The 25,964-nt window shown below is 58.6% G+C and overlaps 1 protein-coding gene across 1 annotated transcript in view; it reads left to right on the top strand.

Moving 5' to 3' along the window:
* ASS1 (argininosuccinate synthase 1) overlaps positions 1-25,964 on the top strand; it is a 50,850-nt gene that overhangs the window by 3,636 nt on the left and 21,250 nt on the right. Inside the window, exons 2-9 of the mRNA XM_060013969.1 lie at positions 3,649-3,758; positions 5,684-5,752; positions 7,430-7,618; positions 13,446-13,502; positions 15,472-15,546; positions 18,828-18,898; positions 19,472-19,502; positions 24,554-24,644. Coding sequence (XP_059869952.1) covers positions 3,654-3,758; positions 5,684-5,752; positions 7,430-7,618; positions 13,446-13,502; positions 15,472-15,546; positions 18,828-18,898; positions 19,472-19,502; positions 24,554-24,644 — 688 coding nt within the window. The 5' untranslated portion in view covers positions 3,649-3,653. The remainder of the gene's footprint in view (positions 1-3,648; positions 3,759-5,683; positions 5,753-7,429; positions 7,619-13,445; positions 13,503-15,471; positions 15,547-18,827; positions 18,899-19,471; positions 19,503-24,553; positions 24,645-25,964) is intronic.

Below are 25,964 nucleotides of genomic sequence, written 5' to 3'. Positions count from 1 at the left end.
TGGTGGGCACAGGTGTGGTACCCAGCTCTGGGCTCCTCCTGGAATCTCACGGAATCCACGGTCGCCTGTGGAGGGATGGGCTGTTCTTGATCCCGTTTTGCAGGTGAGCAGCTGAAGCTGCTTGAACCCAGGTCTGGAGGACCCAGCCACTGTGCTCTGCCCCTCGTCTCTTCCACTCTCCCTCCCCCACATTGAGGCCTCAGCTTCCTTTAGTTTCTGCCCCACGTGGTCTGCCGGGACCTCACTGGCAGGGACCTCACTGACTGAGGGAGGCGGGAGCTTCGCCAGGAAAGGTGGAGCAATGTCAGTGTCAGATCATATCATTGTCCCAGCCCACCTGCCCAGCTAATCTCTGGACGTGCACACGTAGACTCAAACGCCACACACAGGTGCATGCATGCAGTCTCAGGCACATTCTCCCCAAGAAATGCAGGCACACGTATGCATGCGCACGCACGCACACACACACCCCTGCTCTCAGGCACACACTCCTGGGTGCACCCATTCCATCACGTGTCTCAGACCCAGAGGCTGAGGCCCTCTAGCCGTGCATGCACGTGGCCTGGCAGGCAGGAGGGGCTCACAAGTTTCCGGATGAGAACGTGCATGGAATTCCAGACTTGGAGGGGATTGTAACCCTCTCTTTTTTTTTTTTTTTTTTATTGTGGTACGCGGGCCTCTCACTGTTGTGGCCTCTCCCACTGCGGAGCACAGGCTCCGGACACGCAGGCTCAGCGGCTGTGGCTCACGGGCCCAGCCGCTCCGCGGCATGTGGGATCTTCCCGGACCGGGGCACGAACCCGCGTCCCCTGAATCGGCAGGCGGACTCTCAACCACTGCGCCACCAGGGAAGCCCTAACCCTCTCTTTTTATAGGTGAGGAATTGACCTCCAGGCCGCAGAATCAGCAGCCTTTCTCTGAGTGCCTGCCATGTGCCAGGCGCTGAGAGGTGGTCCCTGTCCGCACAGAGCTCACAGTGGGCAGCGGGGGCAGTTAGAATACACTGTGACTGTGCTGTGATGGGCCATGCATCAGGCACAGGGGCATCGCTGAGGCAGAACAGGACAGGCCCAGGAGGTCTGTTCCATGGAGCTGCCCCTCCCCCGCCCGGTGCCCATCCTCTGGCCCCAGGGCCTTTGGGAGGTGGCACAGCAGGGGTGACTCTCGGGCCCACAGCATCTCTCCCTGTCACTCCAGGGTGTCTGAGCCACCTGTGGCTTCCCAGACCACACCTTGTCCAGGGATCCCCTTCCTTGCACCTCCCAGAGAGGGGACCTTGTACTTGTGAGTCTAGCTGATCTGGGTGTGAATCCTGGCTCTACCACTCACCAGCCAAGCAAGGCCTTGAGCAAGTTCCTTAACCCGAGCCTCAGTTTCCCTGTCTCTAAACCGGGGGTAACACAAAGGGAGGACTCAGCTTATAACGGACACCTTCATGATCTTGACTGTGGTGATGACCTCCTGGCTGTAGAGACGTGCCCAAACTCACTAAATTGTGCGCTTTGATATATGCGGTTGATTGCACGTCAATTATATCTCAATAGAGCTTCACAAATACGCAACATTACCCCCCACCCGACCACACCACCAGCCCCTTCGCACACGAACACAGGGCTGGGAACACGCACGCTGCAGCAGGGCGCTGGACGGGGCTCTGGGGCTCCTGAGTCTCCCCACTCAGCGAGGCTGCCCAAAGGGGAGTCCAGGGGCTGGGTAGGCTGGGTTCATGGCCTCTGGTGTCACCCAGCTGCCTGCATTTGCAGGGTGGTTCGCTGAGCCATCAAGACAGATTCTGGAAGCCCGCAACCCGCACCTTCAGCCCCAGCCACTTCCTGCCATAAGTCCTTCCTGCCTCCCTCCCACCTCCTCCCCTCCATCCTGGGTGGCCTGTTGCCTGGCTGCGGTTGCCGTGGGCATGTCTGCAGGCCCCAGCTGGCCTGGGACAGCCTGGCAGGTGGCTGAATGCCCACTGAAGGGGGGAATTGTGGACACCCATCCATCAGAACTGCCCCCAACCTCACTGTTCCATGAAGTGTTTCCCCTTCCAAGTCCAAAAGGCAGTAGAAACATGTGAGCTCTGGGACTGGCTGGAAGGTGGCCTGGTGAGATGCCGGGGACAGCACATAGGATGTGTTCTTGTCCCTCGGCTGGGCTGGGTTCTACTGCAAAGGGCTGGGTGACCACTTTGCCGCTAAGCCTCCAGGCACACGAGAAGCCTTCAGTATACAGGAGCCTGCATCCTTGGGGAGAGGCCCTTCTGGATGAGGCCACATGGATCTGTGCAGTGATGTCCACAGCCTTTCCCAATAGATTCTATTAAGGACCCTGACTTTGGTCGGTCTCCAGTGCAAATGCTCCCACCAGACACAAGCACACACCCAGGAAATGCAGGATGCTGGGGCCATGTCCATGGAGGCTGGAGACAGATGGACTGGATCCAAATCTGGCCCTGCCCCCTGCTGACCACAGGACCTCAAGCAAGTGACCTCGCCTCTCTGACCCTCGGTCCTCTTCAGCAAAGTGGGCACATAACAGCGCCTACTCTCAGGGCCATGTGGAGAGTGGGGGGAAGGCAGGGCCTGATGCAGCCCTAGGGCTCAGGGAGAGCCTTCTGGGTAGAAGGAACAGTGGCTGCAAAGGCAAAAGGAGTGAGAGGCTCTGGTGCTTTCTGGAAGGTTCAGTGTAGCTGAAGAGAGGGAGGGATAGCGTGGGGCACATCTGTCCTGCTGCAGAAGGACAGATCTACCATCTGTACGTCCTGGTTACCTTCCTCCTCTGGGCCTCAGTTTCCCCCTCTGCACATGGGGAAGTTGGTCTCTGAGCTCCTCCCAACTAATCATTTTGGAGCTGGGTTCATTGAGGTGTTTGGGGTCTCTCGTGTTTCCCCTCTCAGAGGTACTTTCTTTTAAAAAGAACCTAAAGTCCCATTGTGTGAAGGTTCACTGGGGCCCAGGTGGGAGAGGTCCAGGGGGTCATCCTATTCCCTGTAGAGCTGGGAGGCAGCCCTGCACGCTGGGAAGAACCCAGGTTCTGGAGCCAGACACAGACACGTGCTCTGTGACCTCGAGCTGGCCACTGACCTCTCTGAGCCCCAGTCTCTGCTGCCCCGACATGCATGACAGCTCCTACCTCATGCGGTCATAGTCCGGGTGCAGGGTGATCTATATGAGTACCCCAGGGCCATGCCTCACTCGCACTGGCCCAGCCTAGCAAGGAGCAGTTCTGACTAGAGATGTGTGGGCTGCCCGGGCCTCAGGGCCACGGCCTCTCCCAAGTCTCCTGACGCTGTGCACCCCTTTGCGTCTTGACCTTGACCCCGTCGTCTTCTCTAGCTGGTGGGGAACTGGCTCTAAGACATGCCTCCACCTGCCAGGCCCCAGTGTGGTGTGTGTGCGTCCCCTGAGAGGGTGTCGGGGGTGGAAGGCGTGAGGCTGCAGGAAGGAGCAGCTCCTCAGCTGGTCCTGATGTCAGACGAACATCCTGTTTCACACCTCACGGTAGCGGCCTGTCCAGGGGATAAGACTGCCCAAGGCCGAGGTCGGGGCTGGGGGACAGGCCAGAAGGGAGCTGTCGGGAGGGGCTGGCAGAGGAGGAGGGGGCGGGGCTGGCTCTGGGTCACTCACATTCTTCCTCGTGTCCTCCCTCCAGACGAGATGTCCGGCAAAGGCTCCGTGGTTCTGGCCTACAGCGGGGGCCTGGACACCTCCTGCATCCTCGTGTGGCTGAAGGAGCAGGGCTATGACGTCATTGCCTACCTGGTGAGGGAGCGCCTGGCATGTGTGTCTTTCTACTGTCGGCCCTGCTGTCCATCCAGCTTGCCCACCTGCCCATTGTCACTCATCCAAACCCAGCTCCCCCTCTCTAAGCCTGTCCTGAACTGTAGGAAAATGCTTCTCGTTTACTGCCTCTTTCTCTTCATCTGTCGAGTGAACACCTTGGAAGTCCCCCAGGTCTGAGATGCCCCCCAGATCACGGAGGAGCCGAGCCTCCATGCGAGTAACTGGACAGGGGGCACAGGAGTGAGCGTGGCAGAGCTGCTGGGCCAGCCTGCCTGGAGAGGGACCAAGGGCTTGGATCTGGTGAAGGCCCCGAGAAGGCATACAATCTTCCCCTTTCCCAAAGCCCTCAATAATTCAGCAAAGAGTGTAGGAGGCTACACTGGCTAAACTAGACGAGCCCTTGGAGATCATCTGATTCTGGCATAGCAAATAGGTCACGGGCCATAGGTTATGTATGATGCCATCCCCCATCCAGGGTCCGTAGCAGACATCCCTAATTAAACCAGCTCAACTTCTGAGAAACCTGGACGTAACCTCTGAATCTTTCTCCATATGACTGTGCAAATTCTAGAAACCCAGCTTAAGCCAAACAAAACCAAAAATAAAAAAGAAAACCAAAATAATACAGTTCTTCATGTAACTGAGAAGGCCAGGGGTGTAATGGCTTCAGGCAAGGCTGGATCCAGGTGCTCATCCAGATCTGCCTCCATCTCTGCTTGGTTTCATTTTTGGCCTCTCCACGGGGCAGGCAAGGCCCACATCATCATATCCAAGTTTTCCCAGAGCAAGGAGAGCTTCCTGCAGAGGCTCTGACAGAAGGGCCAGGGGGGACTCCCATTGACTGGCCTGAGTCCCTGCCCACCATGCATTCGTCAGTATGGCTGTGTCCCTACAGTGAGCAGGTGATGTGATGTGCTCTCACCCATCCCTGTGGAAAGAGGTCCCAGGAGAGAAGGTTCTCTTTGCAGAGGAAGTGAGGGTGGCACTCTGGACAGGAAAAGTCCAGCTGTTGTCAAGAACCGTTTGTTTGCAGTTGAAGTCAATCTACCATCCGTAACAGTGCTGACCCCATGTTCCTCAGGTGGGGCAGGGGAAATGCCTGGCTCACAGTTGCCTGCTGAGAGAGAGCCAGGGCTTTGAGCGGATGCAGAGAGCCTGGGGTGTGTGCACCCTGTCCTCAGCAGCAGCGGTGGGCCGTCCAGATCCCGGGCTCCCCACCCCGGGCAGATTTAAAAGCTGAGTGACCTCAGAAAAGCACCTGCAGCTGGACTCTGGGAAGATTCCAGAGTCTGTTGAGCAGAAGCCAGGGCCAGCGTCTAGGCAGGAGGCCAGAGTGCAGCCAGCAAAAAAAAAAAAATGCCCGTGTCTAGATGGAGATGTCGGAACCAGAGGCTGCTCTCCAGCAGGGGGACAGCTGGGTGCCCATAGCCCAGGCCTCAGCCTCGAGCCGGCTCAGGCGCCCTGGGACAGTCACGTTGCTGCACTTGGCTGGGGAAGTGAGCTGAGAGTCGGGCAGCTGCTGACTCTCCAACCTTTGTACTGACTTTGGGGGAATTGGGGTAAGAGTTAGACGAGTTCAAGGGAAGCCTTAGACCTTCAAGGCAGTGACAGCAAATGTTGCAACCTAGCAGCCTGGGTGCACGGGGCCAGGCTCGGTCCGTCCTTCAACCAAGTATTAGCTCTGGAGAGTGTTACAGCTTCTCCAGACCCTGGTTTGCGCCCTTTCTCCTTCCTACTTTGACCTCAGCGATCCCGTCGAAACCACTGCCATCTGAGGGCTGTTGTGTGTGAAACACACTTGCCCACGGCTCACCCCAGGGTAGGGGAGGGGCTGGGGGGGACATTCTTCTCAGCTCTTCTTTCTTCCCCTGGGTTAATGGGTCCTCTCTGCTTCTGCTCATCAGGCCAACGTAGGCCAGAAGGAAGACTTTGAGGAAGCCAGGAAGAAGGCGCTGAAGCTTGGGGCTAGAAAGGTACCACGCGGGAGGCAGGGTTTGGGGCTGGAAACGGGATTTGACCTGGTGGGGGCAGCTGTAGGGGGTCCTGTCCCAAAGCTCCTTGTCTCCCCCACACCTTCCAACTGGTCCTCTTGCTTCCAGGAGTATAAGGTCAATTCCTTCTGCTTTTGGTGTGCAAAGGGCATCATCTTCTGGTCTCCCCCGGCCACTCTTCTACCCAGTCACCTCCCCAGCCCATCTCCCCATCCATCTGTCTTTTCCTCATCCATCCATCCACCTGCCCATCCCTCTTTTATCTTGCTGTCCATTCACACATCCACTCACTCATCCATCCCTCATCCATCTACCTGTCCATCCCTCCTAGCTCTCTGTCCATCCACCCATCCTTCCATCCATTCAACAGAATCAGTGCATTGATTGAGCATCTAATCACGTGGTGAGCAGGCCCATAAGGTGAACGTGGCCAGCGTGGTCCCTGCTCACATAGGCTAACAGTGCAGAAGAAACGCAATATCTGCAAAGCACACTAAAACGCAGTAAAACTCACATCAGAAGTATTAGGAAGCTGTCAAGTTCACGGTGTCAGATACAAGTTTTCCATAATTCTAACTCTTACTGGAAAGCTTGGCAACAAATTCAGTTTTCCTTGAAGTGATAGGGTCACTTCATTCTTATGAAAATGTTGGCCAAAAACCCAAGTCTGCACTGACCCTGTTTTGTCCGTCGGTCCTTTGTTCAAGAACGATGTTCTATGAGAAAAGAGGCTAGTTGAGCTAATAACTCAACTGAATTATTCAGCATATCTGAATGCAGCAGATATGCTTCGTGTATATTTCGTATTTTGTACTCGAGTCGAGATATAACAAAAGTTAATCATTGTTTACTGCATTTTCAAGACCACTCTTAAGAGAAATCTGCGCTGTGAGAGCAAGGCGTGAGGAGCACCATGTCTGAGGAGTGTGGTGCCTCTGCCCTGATTTGTGCTAAGGTGCCAGCCCCTTCCCCCATCATCACTTCTGCATAGTCAATGTGAATGTCAACAGAGTGAAAAAGGCAAATATCAACTGAGTATCACAAAAAATGTTTTCAGTCTCCCTGAAAGGGTCTGGGGAACTCTAGGGGTTTACATTCTGAGAATGATTCCTCTAGATCAGGGTTTCTCAACCTCGACACTGTTGACATGTGCCTGGCTGTCCTGTGCATTGTAGGATGTTTAGCAACATCACTGGCCTTTACCCACTAGAGGCCAGAATGACCCCCACAACCCATCAGTTATGACAACCAAAAATATCTCCAGATATTGCCAGCTGCCACCCGTGGGACAAAATAATCCCTGGCTTTTGTGGATTACATCTAGATTTAGATCTTAGATTTAGATCTTGTTTCATCTCAGGCCCAGAATGCTATGTTGGGAGGGATTTAAGGACCACATCCAGTTTTGCCTGGATGGTATATCAGGATCGATTAGTAATGTCTGCCATGAGTGCAGGAGGGAGAGTATCCGCACTGTATGCCGGATTGATTTATGATGTCTACTACAGATGCAGAAGGAAAAGTGGAGGTACAGCTCGCCCGGGGATCCATTAGTAGCGTCTGCCTTAGATGCAGGCCACTTGAGGCCCCTGGGACTCTGCCTTCTGACTGCATCCCGTCCCTGCCGAGGCTCGCTCTCATGGGCTCCTCTCCCCATAGGTGTTCATCGAGGACGTCAGCAAGGAGTTTGTGGAGGAGTTCGTCTGGCCCGCCATCCAGTCCAGCGCGCTGTACGAGGACCGCTACCTCCTGGGTACCTCTCTCGCCAGGCCCTGCATTGCCCGCAAACAGGTGGAGATCGCCCAGAAGGAGGGAGCCAAGTACGTGTCACACGGCGCCACAGGAAAGGTGAGACCAGGATGGACGGCTGGGGACGGAGAAGGAGGCAGGGGGCCTGCGAGGGGCACACAGGCAGCCAGGCAATGGACGGTCCTCAAGCAGTTGTAGGTTCTCCCCCAGCACAGTCAGGTATGCAGAGGACAGACTGGCCCGTCCAGTCTGAATAAGAGGAATGTTTTTAGTAGCGAGTTAGGGACGGCTCTGCCCTGTACCCCGAGTGTGTGAGTCCCGTGTGCCTGTTCCACATGTGGTTTGAGCAGTGTCACCCCGTTTTGCAAATTTGCTGCTGAGGTTCAGGGACCAAGGTCACTGTGGGAGTCTCCGTTTAACGCAGTGGGCATGGTGAGAGACCACGAGGTAGCAAAGGGCTTGAATCCCAGCTGTGTGGCCTTGGGCGAGGCCCTTGCCCTTCCTGAGCCTCAGCTTCTTCATTTGCAATATGGGGATGAGGCCTTGTCTTAGTTTCCCGGGGCAACAGCACCACAGACTGGGCAGCATCAACACCAGGAACGGATCCTCTCACGGTTCTGGAGGTTTCAGAAGTCCAAAATCAAGGTGTTGGCTGCCATGCTCCCCCAAAGGTGCTAGGGAAGGGCCGCTTCCGGGCTCTCCCCTGGCTTCGGGTAGCTCAGGTGTCCTTGGCTTGTGGGTGCATCACTCCAGGCCTACATCTTCACGCGGCCGTCTCCTCGGGGCGTCTTCACATCGCCTGCCCTCAGCACGTGTCTGGTTGTATGTCCAAATTTCTCCTTTTTATCAGGACACCGGTCATACTGGATTAGGGCCTGCCCTAATGACCTCATCTTAACTTGATTACTTCCGTAAAGGCTCTATCTCCAAATAAGGTCACATTCTGAAGTATTGGGGGGGGGCGGTTAGAGCTTCCACTTATCTTTTGTGGGAGACACAGTTCAACAGATAACACACCCGCTACTTCTGGCCCTTGTGTGCAGGAGTGCAGACTGAAGGACGACCCTGGGAATAGAAGGCAAGAAAGCCCTCAGCCCCTGTCCCGCAGGTGGCAGGGCTCAAGAAACAAGATTCCTAACGATGTAGGTGACTGTAGGCAGTGTTACTCTGGAGTCATGAGCTCGCAGTTAGCGGACACGCCGCCAACAGCTTGCTCCAGGTTGGGGGGCAGGGGGCCTACCTCTCAGCACGCATGTCCTGACCTGACCCAGGCCCGCCCCCCGCAAGGCTGGTGGAGGCAGTCGGGAGTGGGGGAGCAGGCCCTGGCTCAGTGTGATGTAGGGACGCTCACGGCTCAGACTGTGACGGAGGAGGTGTGATTTGGGGGTGGCCTTGCAAACAGTCGCCCCGCCAGGCGGTAGTGGTGTCTTTGGAAGCTCACTCCTTTGCTTGACGCTCGGTCAGCCAGCTTGTACTGGCGTCTGTACAGCGCTGAGTGCGTGCTGGACACCGGAACAGTGTTGAACTTCGCGGGCCCTTTTTCCTGCCCTCAGGGGACCTGTGTCCTAGCGAGGGAGAGAATGGATGCAGGAGAGGGTGGCAGTAGGGCCAGTGCCAGGGGAGCCAAGGGGAGCCGAGGGGGCAGCAGGCAGAGGCCGAGGGAAGGCTGTCGTGCAGAGCACGGCCCTGAGGGAGGAGGAATGGGTACAGGAAGAGAGTGCCAGGCGGAGGGAACAGCCTGAGGAAAAGCCTGGAGACGAGGGTCCTGAACACGTGGTGGGAGCTGTAGCCTTGGGGGAAGCAGCAGGGCCAGGGCTGGGCCGGGGCCACGCTGCGGGGTTTGGCTTCAAACCCCCAGGTTGGACAGGGGTGGCCAGTGGCCCTCCCCATCCCCCCATGGTATGTAGGGGATTGTTCTGGACGGAAACTATGGGCTCCTGTAAAAGGAGCAGACTGGTGAGCGTGGCCCTAGTTTTCACTAACACCCTAGTCGTGAGCACATTTTGAGCGGGGTGGTGGGAATCATAGGCGGAGCAGTGGGTGGACCGGGCCGTTTGGGCAGAGACCTGCATACCGCCTTCCGCTCCGGCGGTAGGAGAGAGTACAGAGGAACCCAGAGGTTCAGGACTTGGGACTTTGGGGCCAGTACAGCTGGGTTCAGATCCTGGCTCCCCTGCTTTCACACTGTGTGACTTCACCCCATGAGTCTCAGTTTCCTTATCTATAAAATGGGGATAAAATAGAACCCGCTCATGGGGCAGTTGGGAGCTGTGAGTAGGAAGTAGGGTCGTGCCAAAAAAGAGCTCAGCAGAGACCTGGTACATCGTAAACACTCAGAGAGGGAAGTGCTCTGCTCGCACCATCATCAGACCTGTGCTGGGGCTTTGAGAACAAGCATCAGTGCAGAATGAACCTCTGAGACATCTCACCTGTCTGTGCTGAAATCAGCCAGACAGTGAGCTCCCTGTTCCAGGAGGTATTCAAGCTGAGGCCAGGAAGTGAGGATTATGGAAGGGCTCCTGCCTGGAGAAGTTCCCCCCAGAAGTACCGTCAGAGGAAGGGTGGCTTTCAGGGCTAGTGGAGTGAATGTGTGTGTGGTGGGTCTGCCCCTGGCCTGGGAGGCTCTTGGGGTCCAGGGAGAGACCGCCGCCCCCCCCAACCCCCCCCCCCCCACCTCGCACTAGACTAGCTCACATGCAGCTGGGAATAGCTGCCAGCGGCTGTGTGCGCTGCTCCGTTTGGCCACAAGAGGGCACCAGAGGTTTGGGTTTGAGGCCTCCCGAGGCTGACCCTGCAGGGAAGCGGCTGGAGGAGGCCCTGGCCACCCAGGGTCCCGTTTCCCACTCTGGTTCTGTGGGGCTTCGGTTCTGAGAAGAACACCCTCCGCGGCAGTTCCGTAGCCTCTTGAGATTCGGGGACGTCCCTGCAGTTCATGCTCAGTGTCCGCAAGAGGGACACTCCGACTTGAAACAGCATTGGGGGGCCTCCAAGACCAGCAGCGGGAAGGCCACAGGGGATGGTGGGGCCCGGTGCCCCCCACCCCGAAATCTCCCATCTCTTCTGTGGGTCGATGGGCAAGGCGTACTCCTGTGCCTCAGTTTCCCCGTATTTAATAGGACCTGGGGAAGCCCCCAACAGCCTCTGCAGACAGTTTCCTAGAAGAGGCGGGTGTGAGTGAGGAGAAACTAGAGGGCCTGGACTGGGGTCCGGAGGGATGCCAGGCTTGAGGCGGAGGGGGGGAGGGAGGGAGGGGCCAGCTACCTGCAGGGACCGGTGGTCTGCTTGGCTCGGGGGGAGGGGCTGGGGGGGCGCATCAGTGACTTTACATGTCAGGAGATGGGTGTCCAGAGTGAGTGAGTGTGGCCTGCAGGAGGCTGGCACCCAGAGGCAGATCTGGGTAGGACACTCGGCCAAACTTTCTGCAAGGGGTTCGCAGTGAAGAGAAAGAGCTGGGTGTAAGCAGACTGCAGGGGGGCTTCCCCAGATGGGGAGATTCTAGCAGGGACCGTCCTGAGCCCCCGGCCTCTCCCAGCTTCTGGCTCCCGAGTCGGGCGATAGAGAGACCCAGGGCCTCCGGGCCCTTGTTCCAGCCCCGCCGATGTCGCCTTCATGCATTGGCTCACTGAACGCCCCACTGAATACCTACCCATCCCTGGCTGTCCTCCACACACTGGGACACCCATACAGGGGACTTGGGAGCCCTGAGCCAGCAGGGGGTGACGGTGATGCTGAGACCGGAGGAAGGGCATCCCAGGCCGCAGGAGCAGCTTGTGCAAAGGCCTGGAGGCCAGAGGCAGCTTCTCACCCAGGGCCCAGCCCAGGCGGCACCTGGTGCAGAGAGAGCGGGGGTCCACCCCTTCACACCCCTCGGGGACCCTGCATCCTCCCCACCAGAGAGCTGCCCAGAAGCTGGGATGGCCCTTCGAGGGCCCCCTTCCTCCCCCCAGTTTTGGAAGACGGGCCTGGAAATAGGAGCCTGAGGCTTGGGAAGGGGTGTGGCGGCAGGGGTTTGGAAATGACGCCATCTGTATGGTGAGGCCAGGAGCAGATGGGAGCCCCGTGCAGTCCCCGAGGGCGCGGCACCCGCACTCACACGTGTATATCAGCACGTGGGACCTGCTGCACCTCCTCCCCGGCCCCCGGGGAACTTGCCAGGGCCACCCTGGGGCTGGGGCTCCTGGGGTCAGGGAGGGAAGGACTGGACAGGCCTCGACTCTTGTCTGGGACAGAGTTTGAACCTGGGGAGCCTGTTTGGCTTCTGCGAGGGTCTCTGGCTCGGGAACAGATGGGTGTCCCCATGGCGATCCTGATGGGCAGACCCCAGCCCGGCATGCCCGTCCGAGGAGGCACAGGCTGCCATTGTGCTAGAGGAAACTTGAAGCCCTGGAGAAAAAAAATCACCAGGGTATGCAACACTGGACCATATGCTTTACGAATCTAAAATAAGTCTGCTTTGTATTGTAGACACCATTGCTCCAGGAACTGTGCTGGTCACTGGCCCTCGGGCAAGTCTTACACCCTGTGCCTCGGTTTCCCCATCCGTGAGATGGGGATAATAATAGAACCCACCTCAGGGGCTGCCGTAAGGGTTCAATGAGTTATGCGTGGAGCTCAGACCCGTTACCTGACTGTGAGCTATTAGGATGGGAGTGGTGCCTGCTGGCTGTGTGTCCCTGGGCAAGTGACTCCACCTCTCTGAGGCTGAATTGCCTCATCTGTAAAACAGGGTTAAAAATCCCGCTGGTGCCAGGTGGCTCTCCCGTGTGGCAGCCAGGGCATGGTAGGCGCTCACTGAAGGGATGGGATGGAGGGTGAGTGGGGTGGCTGGTCCCGCACAGCCTGTGGCCCCGGGAGATACCAAGAGAGGAGCGGCCTTGGCCCCTTAGCCCCTGGCTCCGAGCAGAGGAGCTGAAACCTGTATTTCCGCGTCGCCTGACAAGGCTCTGGAAAATAACATGTTATTCCCGCCGCTGCCTCGCTGCGCCCGTGCAGTTTTCACAGTAGGCGAGAGGTCCCTCTGATATTTCCGCAGCGCTTAAGCCTCCCTCCAGGCTGCCGAGCTGATGGGAAGCGGGCGGGCGGCTGGCAGCCATTGTCTCTGAGGACAGGACGCGGGCACAGGGAGGCAGGGCCGCCTGCCCAAGGCTGGTGGGGGCCGTGGGGGCCCAGTGCCCGGGCTTGGCTCTGTGCCCTTGGACTTGTCCCTTCCACCTCTGGGCCTGTTTCCCTCTCTGTGCAGAGGAGCCCTTGGTGGTCACCTGGATCTACCCCTACCCCAGCCAGCCACTGTGTAGACAGGGAAACTGAGGCTCCCAGAGGAGACAGGACTCCCGGTTTTCTGGACAAAGCACCGTGGAACCATGGGAGTGGGGCAGGCGGGGCCAGGCAGGTGGGAGGCCCTCGGGAAGAGGCTGACTGACGTGTGGGCAGCTCGGGGGCTGCCTGGAGTCTCGGCGGGGACAGGCCTCCAGCCCTGCATGTGTGTGCACCCCCTGAAGTGCAGACACACGTGATGACCCGTGTGCACGCCCCCTCACACACCAGTGCACACAAGGTCACGACCATCACAGCTCAGCACACAAGGGGCACGTGGGCATCTTGCGGACACATAGACACACGTCCTGCACACTTGAGTGCCCGCACAGCTCAGCTCTGTACTTGGGGAGCCCTGGTTCAAGTCCAGAGCAGAAAGCCCTCTCCAGGAACGCCCAGTCTTCATCTTTCAAACAGGCTCGTAGGACCCACCTCAGAAGATAGTGAGGTTGGAGGTGAGCACATGCGGAGAAGGGAGCCACCCAGGGGGTCCGCCCTGAGTGGCTCTCCGGTGCATCGCTGAAGGTCATGCGGCATTGCCCCCGCCCCCGGCCCCGCCCCCCGCAACTGGTCCCTGTTCTGTGGCTCCTGACCATCCCGTTCCACGTTTCAGGGGAACGACCAGATCCGGTTTGAGCTCACCTGCTACTCACTGGCCCCCGAGATTAAGGTAAGATGTTGCTCCTCCCCCTAGAGGGTGGGCGCTGGGGGCTGAGGCCCCTGGGGGTGTGGAGCATGGGGTTCTGGGAGGTTCTCCAGACAGGGACCTTGTGGTGGGTGGCGCCCTTCTTTCCCATGGAGAGCTCCCTTCACTCACGCCAACTGCAGGGTGACAACACTCTGTCCCTGACCATTTGTCCTTCCTGAGATACTGCCCAGGTGCCTGGGCGGGTCAGGCACTGGAGGGAAAGATGAGGCTGCCCGTCCGCCAGGGTCCTCGCAAAGCCGGGTCTGGCTTCCCGGGTGCAGATTGGAACCATTCTGAGACACGGTTGGCCAATATCTGGGCTGATCACAGCCCTCTCAGCCCCAGTGGGGGCCACCCAGCTAAGGCCCTCCCTGTCCCGGCTGCCTGAGCCGTGACCTCCGGGGTTTTGGATTCTCTCCTGGGATGGGAGTCAGTAGGATCAGGCCCCTGGGCATCCAGGGCGCGAGGCCGAGCCATGGAAACACACTAAATGCCACAAACACAAGGCCCAAGGGTGACCGCGGTTTTTCTAGTGGCCACGTAAAAAAAAAGAAAAAAATCAAGATAAAAAGCAACAGGTGACATCATTTTACTATGGTTTATTGAACCCTGTGTATCCCAAGTGGTACCGTTCAGCATGTTATCGAGGTAAAAAAAATTACTGAGATGTTTTACATTCTTTTGGTACTAACCCTTTGAGACCCACTGTGTGCTCTGCACTTAGCTGGGACCGGCCACGATTTGGGCCGTGGTGGTCACACGTGGCGCCCGGGTACCATCTTGGACGGCACAGGCAGGCGTGGGTCCAGCTCCTTTGAGCCCACTTCGGGCGAAAGCTACAGAAAACGGGCCCCTCCCAAGCCCACAAGGGTCCCTCAGGGGTTTCATTTTTTTTCTTTTAAGTGGAACCTCTTTCTCTGTCCCTTTAACCAGCCAGCAGCTGCTTGGGGGGTGAGAGTGGCCTGGAGGTGAGCGGTAATGAACTCTAATGATCTGTTTTGACCCCAAACACCAGGCGGCAGAGAAGCCCCCCGGAAGGTAGCTGCCTGTTGATGCTGTAGGCGGGTGGGCATGAGGCCCTTCCCCGACCCCCATTCTCTGTTCCCCCAACAGCTTGGGGGGCCAGGGTGTCTGGTTTCTGGGTCTTTGTCTGCAGAGGCCAAGGCCATTGGTGGGATGGGGCTGGGGACAGGGCCCCGGGCTGGTCTCCGGGAGCTAGGATGAGGCCAGAGGGAGCTCCGCGCCCAGGCGTTGCTCATTCCAGGCCTGGGGGACCCCACTCACGCCACTCTCATCAGCTTCCCAGCCCGGGAATCACACCGGCTTGTCCGTCTAGATGACACCCCCACCCCCATTAGGCTGCTGTCGGCAGAGGCGGGGGCCTGGCTGGCTCCACGGCTGAGCGGGAGCGTTTGCTGGGGACTTGTCCCCGACCCCCCAGGCTGGTGGGATGCATTCGGTCCAGCTCCCCTCCTTTCCCCAGCCAGAGCAGCCCCGGGGGAGGGGGAAGGGAGGGGAGTAAGAGGGGTGGGCCAGGGGCCGTTGCAGGTCGCATGGGCCTCACTGCCCCGCAGCAGGGCCAGGCGGTGTAGCTGCAGCAACGTGAACCCCTCCTTAGTCACCAGGGGTGCGGGGCCCTGGCCCTCTGGACAGGGGTGCCATTAGGAAACTTGAGGCCTACCTAGTTCATAGTCTCAGTTGGAGAGACTGAAGCCCAGAGGGGCAGGGACCCGCCTGGGGACGCACGGCCATTCTGCCACAGAGCTCGGGCCTCTCCAAAGCCACCCTCTAGGACGGCAGGCCGTGTCATTCCCCTGCCCACACCCCGTGGGCTACACAGAGCCCCCACCCAGGTGCCCAGTGGAGCCTCAGGCCCCTTACCAGAGCGGCCAGCTCTGCAGCTTAAAGCCAGGAGAGGCTGCCCGGGCCTGACTCCTTGCCCCACATCCAGGTCATCGCTCCTTGGAGGATGCCCGAGTTCTACAACCGGTTCCAGGGCCGCAACGATCTGATGGAGTACGCGAAGGTATGGCCAGACCCCACCATCACCCCGGCCCTGGCCCAGTGCCCTCCAGGCACAGCCCCCCAAGGGGGTTGTCTGGGCCAGAGGCACGGGGCTGGGACTGATACCCACGCCTGGAGACTGAGCCTCTGCCCTGGCTGCTACCCTCCGCCCCGTTACACCTGTTCCCTGGGCCGGCTCCGCTGAGGCGTGGTCACTGCCAGGGGCATCTCCCAAGGGAGCCCCCAGTCCGCTGAGCAGGAGGGCGACGGCCCCCTCTGCTTCCTGTTCCAACTGCCACCTCTGCGGTGTGTGTCGCTCAGGGGATGGGCGGATGGGGGGTGTGGGCCCGGCTGTTGTGTGCCCCTCCGTTACCTAATTGTCCCCAGTGCTTTCCCAGGGACAGGTAGGCGCTCCGAGGGGCAGAGGCGGACAAAGACTTCTGTCGCGCCAGCGCTTTTGAAGTACAAGTTGCAGTAAACCATGTTAGAAGTTTTGCATCAGGATCCGTAGCCACTCCCCAGGGTACCTTTCTTTTTAGCGACTCAATGGCAGCCCCTGACAAACAGCCTCAATCAGTCAGACAGGGGAAAGCAACCCCGTGCGCACACCAGAAAATTGCTCGGGGTTTTAAACAGCAGTCACCAGGGCTGGCTGTGAGCTCCTGCCGCGGCCAAGGGGCCGCGTGGTAGGGGACGCGGCGGGGACGCAGCCCTGCCCCTACCGCCAGCATCCCATTAAGACCTGGAGAGCTCGGAGGAAAGATCTCCTCTACCATCTGTTGTTTTATTATTAAAAGGGGAGTTTACAAGAGCAAGTCCATATGTTGCCAAACAAATTTTCAAATAGCAGAGCTATTAAGAGAACAAGGTTACAGGCTTTTTTCCCCTCCTTGGTCTCCTTGATACAGAACACGAAGCACGTTTTATCTTTAAGAGCAATGAATGGAGACCCCCGCCCGTCTACATTCTTACGCCTGCAGTTCTGGTTCGAGAGAGGCCTGACCCACACGCTGCCCTTCACTTCCGTAGCTCCCAGACAAAAGCGGCCCCTGGTTTTTCCAGAAAAGATGAATTTCGGCGGTATTGTTGTCCCTCCTTCCCAGATTTTGGGGAGAAGCCCCTTGGCCCAGCTACTGTCTCAAATAAGCTTTTAAACAGGAAAGTTTGCCCCGGAGAGATGAGTCCGTGTCTCCGGCCACCGACCCTCCCTCGGAGGCTGGGATCAGAATTGAGCTCTCGGCAATCTGACCACATTCCAGGACGGAGGCAGTGTCCCTGCACCCGGGGAGTGACCAGAATGACAGAGCAGCAAGCAGACTCTGTCCAAAATTCAGAGCCAGGCAGCTGCTTCAGCTGAGACGGAAATCAATGGGGCTTTGAAAAGCCCTGCTTTCAGGATTCCTAAGTCGTCAAGGCCACAAGGTGCTGTTAGGAGACTCATCGGAAACAAGCATTAGCATCGCTTTCCACCTCCCCGCAAAACCGTCGTCCAAGGGAAAAACACTTAGAATCACCCCATCCCTATCACTGTCACCATAATTCTTTTAGAGCCAGTGTGCAAGGTCGGGGGCTGGAAAGCAGGGCAGTCTCCTGTGTACATGCTGAAGATGGTTTTGTTTTCTGTTCTCAACTGCATCCAGAATTTTCAGTGTGTTGTGTGTTGGCGGGGAGCTCAGGATGGAGAGGGGAGGGGAAACAAATCTCTTTGGTTGAGGGACTATGTCTGGCATTTGTATATATCTCACTGCTGAGGAAGGGCTGCCCATCCTGTTCCTCCCTCCTCCGCCCCTTACCTCCCGTTCGCTCGGATGGAGCCCCAGTGGGAAAGAGGAAAGGCAAGAGTGTTTCCAAACCACCCCCCAGAAGAAAGGCTCCAGGGAACCCGCCTGCTGGTTTTCTCAGCCCCCAGCCCGGGGAGTCCTCTCTGAGGGGATTTCAGCCCATCTGGCACAGGGTCCTGGTCCCCACACCTGGCCACTCTACCTGGAGACGGCACAGGGCGAGCGTGTGGATTTGACCCTGGGCAGCTTCGTGGGGCACAAGGAGCCCTCTGACGTTGATCGGCCTCTAAGTGAGGTGCTCCACTTGCCCACGTGGTTTGCATTGAAGAGTACGCAGATTTTAGGGTGGGTATGGGCTGTTTCTTTTAAAAGGAGCCTCTGGGTAAAGCTTGACAAAAATCAAGAGGGGATAACCTAATTCATTTTGAAATTTTAAGGTTCTGATGACGGAAACAGCGGCTCCCTGGAGGAAGCCTCTAGAATCTTAGTTGTGGGCGTGAGCTGAGCCTGGGCAGAGCCCCATTAAGGGAGACGGGGCGATGCTGGTGGAGGCTGTGGGACCCTGAGCTGGCCAGGTTGGGGGACCCACCCAGGGGGCGAGGTGCTGAAAGGGGGCCTGGGAGGCGGAGCGGACGATCTCGCTGACTTAAAGGGGGCCCGGCTGGGCCACTCCGCTTTTGTGTCCGGTAAGCCCAGGAGAGGAGAGCAGGACGTAATGCACGTGCTGGGTCCAACCAGGTGTCAGCCAGGGCAGCACGGGGCAGCTCAGGAAGCCAGCCGCATCTTTAACCCGAAAGACCTTCCAAGTATCACCTACAGCCTTTCAGGCCCAGGGTCTCCGGAGGGATAACTTTTCTGCTTGGACCAAGGCACGGATCACCTGGGAAGCAAAACATAATCAGAACCAACAGGGAGGAGGGGGGCTCTTCCTGTTCAGGGCTGCAGAGTGATGTGTGTGGTGACTGCTGGGCAGTGGGGAGAAGCGGCCCCGGGAAGCGCCCGGCCATGCCCCGTAAACAAGTGTCCTGAGCGAGCAGCTCTCGTGGGCGCCTCTCGCTTCCTTGGGTGACTGTTAAGCACCTCTGGGTGCAGATGAGATCCACATTGGAAGTTGGGTCCATTCCAGCTCCCGGCTCATAGGGCCACGGTGGGGCTCAGCCGGTGGTGCTGGGAGACCCTCGGCACACTGCCTGGCACACTCTTAAGTGCTTCGGGGGGCACTTGAAGTATAGACTCAGAATCTTCTGGAAGAAACCTCCAAGGCCAGCAGCCACTCCACAGCATCTCAGACACAGGGTCTTATAGTTTCTGCCTGGGCATGTCTGGAAATGGGCCCTCACTCCCTCCCTGAGCAGCCTGGGGGAGGGGAAGGAAACCAGGGGTGCGTCCAGGGCCTTGCCTGCGTGGGAGCCAGAGGTTGGGGATGTCTCTGACCTTGAAAGAAAACCAAGGCAGCTGGGCCTGACCCTTGTGTCTACTTCAAGCTGCCTCACGCCAACGCGGTGTTGCCTCTTACCTGCAGCGACATGGAATTCCCGTCCCAGTCACCCCCAAGAACCCGTGGAGCATGGACGAGAATCTGATGCACATCAGGTAAGACGTCGCCCACCTGTCCACTGCTCTGCTTAGCGTCAGTGGGCGCCTGTCTGCGTCGGGCCGGGATGTAGTCGTGGCCCACACGACATGTGGTCCCTGCCCTTACGGAGCCCGGGGGCCTCGAGGAGGACAGGCCACCTCATTCCCAGCTCTCGCTGCAGCTCTGCTGAGTGCCAGCCGTAGATTAAGGGCACCTGGCCTCTGCTGGGGTGTCAGGGAGGGCTTCTCTGAGCAAGTGGCATTTGAGGTTAGAACCTTAAGGATGAGGAGGGACCGGCCGGGGCTCCGGGAAGGGCATCGAAAGCAGAGGGAACAGCATCTGGGAACAGCCCTCTGAGAAGGCCCCCTGGATCTGGCGCCCTGAAGACTGAGGGAAGTGTCCCAGGCCCTCGCTTGTAGCCTGCAGCTCCCACGGCCAACTGCGGTGGCCCAGAAAGTTCCAGGCGGGCTTGGTAGCGGTTGCTTTGGCAGAGATAAAAGGACAGACCGGACTTACGTTGGGGGTAGGGGTGTCAAGGCTGTGTCCCTCTGCCCCCCTCCACTGACCCCCATCTTTCTTCTCCCCTACAGCTACGAGGCTGGAATCCTGGAGAACCCCAAGGTAATTCCCCATTTCCCCAAGCCGGCTGCCTAGCGGTGGCTGCCCTGTGCCGACACTGTCTGGTGTGTTTGTAGCCTAATTTGAAATTTCACGGGGGGCCGGGCGTGGGGCTGGGGCCGAGTCCGGCCTGTGTTCCCCGACCCTCCCCACCGGGCGCCCCGCCGCCTGGCCACTCCACACTGCGTTTTAAGATCCACCCCCTTCTCTGATGCTCTTTTTCTAATTGCTGTTGGGATGAATAGGAGAAGGAAATATTTCAGGGCAGCATAGAGCCAGAGCGTGATTGTGAGACAATAAAGAAGCAATTAGGCAGATGAGACACTTGTGGGAGGGCCCAGCCTGTGCCCTCTCAGGCCGCTGCTGCCATCGGGGGAGGTGGCACAGATCAGAGCCTCAGGACCCATTCGTCTGGGCCTGTGCCCGCCTGCGTCAGGCCGCCCTGATGCCCCTGTCCCCAGCCTCCCAGGCTGGGCCTCGGCCGTGTTTGAAGTTTAGGATTTCTCTCCCTGGGGGGTTTTCCTTTGTATCTCCCCCCGCCCGCCGTGGGAGATGGAGGAGATCTACCCTGGGAAGAGAAAAGTCTCTTTGTCCCTGAAGGACTGTGTCTCCGTTGCCCGGCTCAGCCCCCCTGCACCACCACCACCCCCACCACCCCCGGCGGGCGGCTGCTTTGGGGGTGGGGTGCTCGTCTGATGTTAGGGGAGAAGTGTGCTGGGAGGCCGGGCCTCAGGGGTCCGGGAAGACCAGCTGGAGTGGAGGAGGCTGGGTGCTTTGGGGGAGGTGGGGTGAGCTGGAGCCCTGCCTGGCCCCGGGTGGCTCCCCACAGGCACCAGGCCTCTTGGTCGGAGTTGACAATAATATAACGCGTACCAGTGACCGTTTCTGGAGCCCGGCCTGGCATTGGCATTTTCCCCTCTCACTTTCCTCCGCTGCTGCCTCTGAGCCTCCTGGTTTCGTGGGTGAGGAAACTTGAGGCCCAGGGAAGTGACTCGCCCCGGGGCACCAGCTGCTCAGCAAGGGAGCAGGCCTGGTGGCCGTGTCGCCCCATGGCAGGAGTGGCCCTCCCTCCGGCCTCTGTGGTTCCCCAGCGACCCGCACCTCCCTTCCGCACCCAGCTCAGCACAGCCCCGTCGCTCAGGAGAGCCTGCGCCTTCATCCCCTGGGGGCTGCCTGCCGGCCCCGGGCTTTTCCAGTTCATGCTCTGCCGACCCCAGGGCACTCGGGCCAGCCACCCCTAATTAGGCAGTCAGCCAGTGCCGTGTGGGTGGGGGGGACGGAGGGGGCTGAGCGCGGCAGGCAGCCAGCTTGCAGGTGGGTGTCCCCCAGGCTCCAGGCCCGCTGGGCAACCATCCTACCGCTTCTGTAGCGGCCTGTGGCGCTCTCACCTCAGGACTGGGGGAGCAGAGCCAAGGCCAGAGGGGAAATTGCCTCTCAGGCAGTGCCGGGCAGTGCAGGTCCCCTCCCCTCATTAGAAATGAGGGTAGTGGATGGGTAAGTAAGTGATAAAGAGTGCATTTTTCAGGATTCTACCACCCAGTCAAGGTGGGAAAGTTAGTGCTTGGCTCCCAGAGATCTGAAACCTGGGTCTGATTCCTGACTCTGCTTCTATTGCTGTGCAACCTTGGGCAAGTTACCCAACCTCTCTGAACCTCTGACTCTTTATGCAAACAGTGGTCAATCACAACACCTCTCTCCTGGGGCATCGAAAGCACTTGGCCTGTTCCTAGCACAGGGCAAGGCCTCAATCATGGAGCCAGGGGTCCTGCCCTCCCTCCTCAAGCCAGCTAAGATTATTTGGGGAGGAAGGAGCCAAGGTTCCCTAAGGACCCCTCTCATCAGGCAGGAAAGGCTGGGCTGCGTGTGAGTCGAGGGGGAGACAACATTCCCGCTGAGAAGTGTAGGGCCAGGCAGAGGGACCCAGGGTCTGGCCACTGTGGCCCTGCTTTCCCAGGCGGCTCCGCTGCAGGGTGCAGGCCAGGGGAGCCTGTTGTCCTCCCATTGCCACCAGTAGATCCCAGGAATGAGGGGGAAGCCGCTAGGGGCCCGGGGGCACTACTCTCCACGGTGGAGGAACGCTGTACCCCGGGCAGCCCCGGGCCCCTTGGAAGGTGCCGGGGAGACAGAGCTTCAGGGAACCGGTGCCCCCTCCCCCTCTCCAGAAAAAGCCCGAGACCTGCTGAGGGGAGGGTTCGAAGGCAGATGGCGGAGCCATTTTCTGCCTCCATGAGGGCTGATTGAAGGGCAATGAGGCAGCTAATGCGAAGAAAGATAGAAATTTACTTGCTTTAACTTCATACAGCCCACAGTGAAAGAGTGCATTCAGTTGCCGGCCCGCCATATCTGATGGATGAATAAACCATTTGCAGCATCGATCATGCCTGTACATCATGGTTTAGTTCATGGGCCATTTGCTTTCAATTTCTCCTTCTCGGCCCTGTTTCATGCTTTCTTTCGCCCTCTCCCCATCCCCCCTCCCACTCTCTCTCTCTCTTTTTTTTCTTCACTCTCTTCCCTCCCCCAACACCGCCCCCCCCAAGATGACATTGGAAGTGAGCCCTCCCGCTGGGATGGATAAATAGATGTTATTGATACTCAGCAACAAACTATTTGTCATTTGAACTGGGCTTTTAGGAGGGAGAGTAAAAAGGAGGCAGGCGTGCGCCACCTTGGAATGCAAAGCAAATGTCTCTTTATTTCTATTTAGTTATTTTATTTAATCGGTGCCGTCAGGGTGTCAGAAGCTCCTACTTCCCACTGCAGAGAGCTGGGATGCTGGTCCCTCGAGGGCTTCCCACCTCCTCTCTCCTCCCAGTGCAGACGTTCTCATCCTGTTCGTGGCTCCGTCAAGTGTTTGGGAACTGATGGGCCGGCAGGCGCAGAACAGGTGGAGGTGGGGGGGAGGCGGCCTCAGCGGGAGGCGCCCGGGCTCTCAGCGCTGGTACCTGCTTTGAGTTCAGGCTGGGCTGGACAGCCAGTGAGGAGCCCCGGGCAGGTGGGAAAGGAGCTCTGGAGTCCTGTTGGTCACCCGGAGGTCCCAAGCCCTGTTTCACTTTGCCTTATGGCCAAGGATGGCCCTCGGGCCCGTCTGTTCCCAACGAATGTGGAGGTCGGCAGGACCCGGTAGGGCCTGGGGAGCCGGGCATTGCTCTGAAACCAGCCTGATGCCCGAGCTGTCTCTGGCCACATCCCTGGTGCTGTTTCTTGGCGGAGCGGCTGGGAAACAGCATGGGGTGATGGAAAGAGCACAGGATAGGGATTCTGGGGTCCTCGGGGCTGAGTCCCATGCCGACGGGGTGGGGTGGTATGATCTGGACAAGCGGCTTCTTTGCCTTTAGTTTTCCAACTGGTCCATGGAGGCATCGGGCTGGAGGTCCCTAAGGACCCTCCTCCTCCTTGGGTCTGTCTTGGAGGTCCGTTCTGGGTTCTTGTTCCTGCCCCATAAATGGAAACAGATGAAGGGATGCAGCTGGCCTCAAGCCACACAGCCCTTTGGAGGTGTGAGGGCTGCATCACCAGACCCATCTGGGCTCAGAAGTAAAGCTGGAAGGATCACCTGTCCCTGTTCGCCCAGGACTGGGGGGTTTCTCAGGGTATGGGAACCGGGATGGTTGGTCACGCCCTGACATAGAACCAGCAGGCAAAGTGACCGCAGATGAGGGATCTGAGGAACTCCTGGCAGCCCCACCTCTCCTGGAGCAGCTCTTCTCGGAGGGTGACATCACCAGGGGGCTGTCCCAGCAGTCCTGTCGCCACCAGGCCCTCTCTGGCATCTTCTCGGGTGATTTTCATGTCCAGTAAAAAAATATAAAAGTTGTCTATGCATTTAAATTGTAAGGCAGTCAAAGGCAGGTATCATTTCCCCCCATTTTACAGATGAGAAAACCGAGGCTCGAACGGGTGAAGCAACTTGCCCAAGACCCCATAGCCTGAGGTCTCGACTCCTGGCTTTGGGGGTATTTTCCACCACTCTGAAATCCAACACATCATTGTTGAGGGCCTCGTGGGCTTCCTGCCCTGGGCCATGTGGCCCCCCACCTCCACACAGCATACAGGGTTGCACCTACAGTCCCCCTCCGCCTCTAGTTCTTCCTCCATAGGTGGGGTAACAGTACTTGACCTTCTTACCAAACGGGGCTGCAGAGAACACAAAGGAAGCTGCAGTTGCAAAGTGGCATGGGAATGTTTGCAGGGTTTTGAAAGGCAAGATTTAAGGGACTGCACTTCCCAGGATGTCCGCAGGTGGATAACAGTGCTGGGCCCTGGCCTGCCCCCTGGGACGGACTTGAGCAGTCAGGTCCAAAGGGCCCCGGCCCCCACCGTGGCAAGTGTCCAAGCCACAGCCTGGGGGCGGGGGTGGGGGGTGGGGGGGCCGGTCAGGGCCTTGGGAGCGGGAGGCAGGAGGGACTTGGAGGGTTCCAGGCAGCCCGTGGCCCCTCCGCTGCTTCATCAAGACGAGGGAGAGGCCCGTTTTCCAACACGCCCAAGAAAAAAATATACATAGAGGTTGATGTGTTTTCAAATGGGTTTTTGCTTTGCTCTTCTCTTTTCTCCCTGTGAGTATTAACCTCGGGGACCCCGGGGACGGCTCTGCTCGCCAGAGCACCTGCTGGGGTCACGCGCAGTCATTAGCTTTGCGGTCACTGCAGAATAAACCCCAATTCCCGGTGCCGGGGAGAGCGTGTGCGCCTGAGCCGCTCCCGGGAAGCCCGCCTAGCGCCTGGCTCCCCCAAAGTCACGCTTTTCCTGCCTGACTGGCTCCTCCCGCTATTCTACCTCCAGCTGCGGGGGCGTCAAAGAAAAAGATGAGATCAAGTTGAGGGGAAAAATTGTCTGATTTCTTGAGCCCTTTGTTTCCCAGGCCCCTGGCAAGCGGGGCTGGCTCCGGGTGGGGGGCTGGGAGGCCCGCCGGACTGGCCAGCCGATGGCAAGCGCCAGCAGCGCCCTGGCTCTGGAGAGGGGCGCAGGGGGCTGCAGGCAGGGTGTCCGGGGGCCGGCATGGCACGGTTTGGCTCTGGTACACCGCCCTCCAACCTCTTTCTGTCTTTTGTCAGAACCAAGCGCCTCCAGGCCTCTACACAAAGACCCAGGACCCGGCCAAAGCCCCCAACAGCCCAGACATCCTTGAGATCGAGTTCAAGAAAGGTAGGTGCCCGCCTGTCGGGACTCCAAGGCGTGGACTCCTGGGGCCCTGGCTCTTTTCCCCTCTTTGCCCGGGAGCCTGGGCACGAGTCCTCTGCATCCCTCCTGTGTTCCTGGAAGCCAGGGTCCGGGCTGGGGCTTCAAATGTTCCCCACTGCCGCCTCCCCAGATGGCGTGATCTGTGGAAGCCTCCAGGCTTGGGAAGAAGCACCCTCTGCTGGTGTCCATCAGTTCGTGGGCACCAGGTCTGGAGGGAGCATTCTAGCCCCTGAGCAACCACTTGCCGACTGCTTTGGCCCTTTGGGCAAGTCACTCCACCTTCCTGGCCTCAGTTTCCTCATCTGTAAACTGGGGATAAAAGAGTATCCACTGCCTCGTGTTTTCATGGTATAGAATAAGATCTGGATGAAGTGTATCCAGGGCAGGGCCCTGCACCACAGAGGTGCTCAGCCAGTTATGAGTCTTACAGAGCCAGCCTCGGGGGCCCCCTGACCCCATAGCTAGTCCTGAGTTAGCTGTTTGATGCGTCTCCCTACCCCCCATCCTGGGTTCAAAGCTGCTGCCACTCTTGCTTGTGTCCTGATCTCCTCATCTTGTCTGCTACCATCAAGAAGTGTTTGCTGGCCTGAACTGAGTGCCTAGCCTTGAGCCTGGCACCAGGGACAACCCCCTTGCCCTGAAAGATGGAGGGAAAGAAAGGCATGCTGGGTAATGGAAGGAGCAGGACCAGGTTCAAGGTGAGGGCTCAGAGTGTCCAAGGAGAGGACTTTTCCAGGAGGCTGCAGAAATCAGAGGGGCAGAGACGGAGGAACCAAGAGGGGGCGTGAGGGCATCCCAAGCCCAGGCAGGGAGGCTGGCCCTTCTGTGCACCAGGCAGCTGCAGGGAGGGAGCAGAGGGAGGGGGCTCTGCAGAGAGGCCTTTCCCAAGGCACCTCGGAGACGGAGGATGGGGAGGGGCAAGCAGGGGCCCGGATAGATCCCCTGCTCTCACCTGCCAGTGTGACCTTGACAACCAGCTTCACCCTTCTGGGCCTCAGGCTCACTCGCCTGTAAAATGGGCCACAGAAAGGATGCTCGCAGGTGCCGAGCACGGGGTATGGAGTGAGGCGCTGGGAAAAAAGCCTATTGGTACTTTAGTAAACTGCCTCCTCCCGGCCTTTCCCAAGAGCCTGACCAAGTCATCGGGCATTTTCATCGCTCCCCCCGCACCCCGCCCCGCCGCTGTCAGTTCAAACCCTTGAATTTCATGCCCCCTGGGGACCAAAAGGCCCTTAGTCTAAGGTCCCTAAAGGTAGCTGGAGCACGAAGTCCAGCTTAGGCCCA

This window comes from Delphinus delphis, chromosome 6 (genome assembly GCF_949987515.2).
Source record: "Delphinus delphis chromosome 6, mDelDel1.2, whole genome shotgun sequence".
Lineage (NCBI taxonomy): Eukaryota > Metazoa > Chordata > Mammalia > Artiodactyla > Delphinidae > Delphinus > Delphinus delphis.
Note: the sequence above shows the minus strand (reverse complement) of the source record. Positions and strands in the feature narration are given on the sequence as shown.